At 35.8% G+C, this 1,375-nt stretch overlaps 1 protein-coding gene across 1 annotated transcript; it reads left to right on the top strand.

Annotated features, from left to right (window-relative positions):
- The first annotated feature begins 462 nt into the window (after positions 1-462).
- Positions 463-945, top strand: LOC108294581 (39S ribosomal protein L42, mitochondrial-like). The gene has a single exon (XM_037734230.1). It carries the CDS (start codon positions 507-509, stop codon positions 933-935), a length of 429 nt encoding a protein of 142 aa, XP_037590158.1. The 5' UTR covers positions 463-506; the 3' UTR covers positions 936-945.
- The last annotated feature ends 430 nt before the right edge of the window (positions 946-1,375 follow it).

The following is a 1,375-nucleotide window of genomic DNA, read 5'->3' as shown; positions in this document are numbered from 1 at the left end:
TTGTGGGTATTCTGATTTATAGAACAGATACAATATCAAGTGTTCTTCAGTGGATTAATTTTGTGTACCTTGCCCCTAATAATTATATCAGAGAAGGAATAATTTCCCAGATTGGGGCTGATTTGGCAGGGTCTCTACGTTGGCACTGTTATGAATTGCTTTAGGGAATTCATGCTTTTGAGGCTTCCCTCTTGATATCGAAAAAGGAAATAACCCAGTATTTAGTCAGTTTCCAGTTCCCGATAGCTTGTAGGGTGGAAGAGGTTTACAGGGTAGGTATTAGGGAGTGGTTCTTGGGTAGATATGGCCCTTGTCTGGTTCTTTCTCTTTTTATAAATCTCTTGAGTGCTGCTAGGGTTTGAATGTGTTCCCCAAACAAGATGGCAAACTCGTGGTAAGAAGCTGTGAAACAGGAGTAGAAATTAGTATGCTGAGAAGCAGATTTTAAAAGCAGTTTCTCTTCAGATCATCTTTTTCATATCACTTGATAAGCATCTTGAAACACCATGGCTGTAGCTGCAGTAAAATGGGTGATGTCAAAGCAAACTATCCTGAAACATTTATTTCCAATCCAAAATGGAGCTTTATATTGTGTTTGTCATAAATCTACATATTCTCCTCTATCAGATGACTATAATTGCAAAGTAAATCTTGCTCTGACTTCTGATGGCAGGACAATAGTATGTTACCACCCTTCTGTGGACATTCCATATGAACACACAAAACCTATCCCTTGGCCAGATCCTGTGCACAATAATGAAGAAACACATGATCAAATCCTGAAAACCAGATTGAAAGAAAAAATTGAACCCCTTGAACAAGAACCTATGGTAGAACAACTTAGCAAAATGTTCTTTACTACTAAGCACTGCTGGTCTCCTTATGGATGGTATCACAGATGTCATAAGAATCTGAATCCTCCAAAAGACAGATGATGCTGAGGTTCCTGGGAGAATCAAAGGGAAATATGCCTCATTTGCCATTTGAGAAAATGCAGCTGGTGTATGCTAATATATAGTAAAGTAATAATGATAAAATATCTTTTCATATATTAGAATGTGTACTTTTATATATGTTAAGTAATTCTGAATTTGACATTCTCATTTAGAGAAACCTATTACATTTTCTTTTTCTTTTTCAATTTTAGTCTTTCATTTATGTATGGTCTCCAATTTAGAACTTTTCCATAGTGCCAAAGCCATACATATTCAGTAGAACATCCATAGATTACATCAGAACACTTTGTTATAAAATAGGCTTTGTGTTAGATGATTTTGCTCAACTGTAGGCTAATGTAAGTATTCTGAGCATATTTAAGGCAGGCTTGCATTTTCAATTTATGGTATTTTCAATTACAGTGGGTTTATTGGTATGT

This window comes from Cebus imitator, unplaced genomic scaffold (assembly GCF_001604975.1).
Source record: "Cebus imitator isolate Cc_AM_T3 unplaced genomic scaffold, Cebus_imitator-1.0 Scaffold590, whole genome shotgun sequence".
Classification (NCBI taxonomy): domain Eukaryota; kingdom Metazoa; phylum Chordata; class Mammalia; order Primates; family Cebidae; genus Cebus; species Cebus imitator.
Note: the sequence above shows the minus strand (reverse complement) of the source record. Positions and strands in the feature narration are given on the sequence as shown.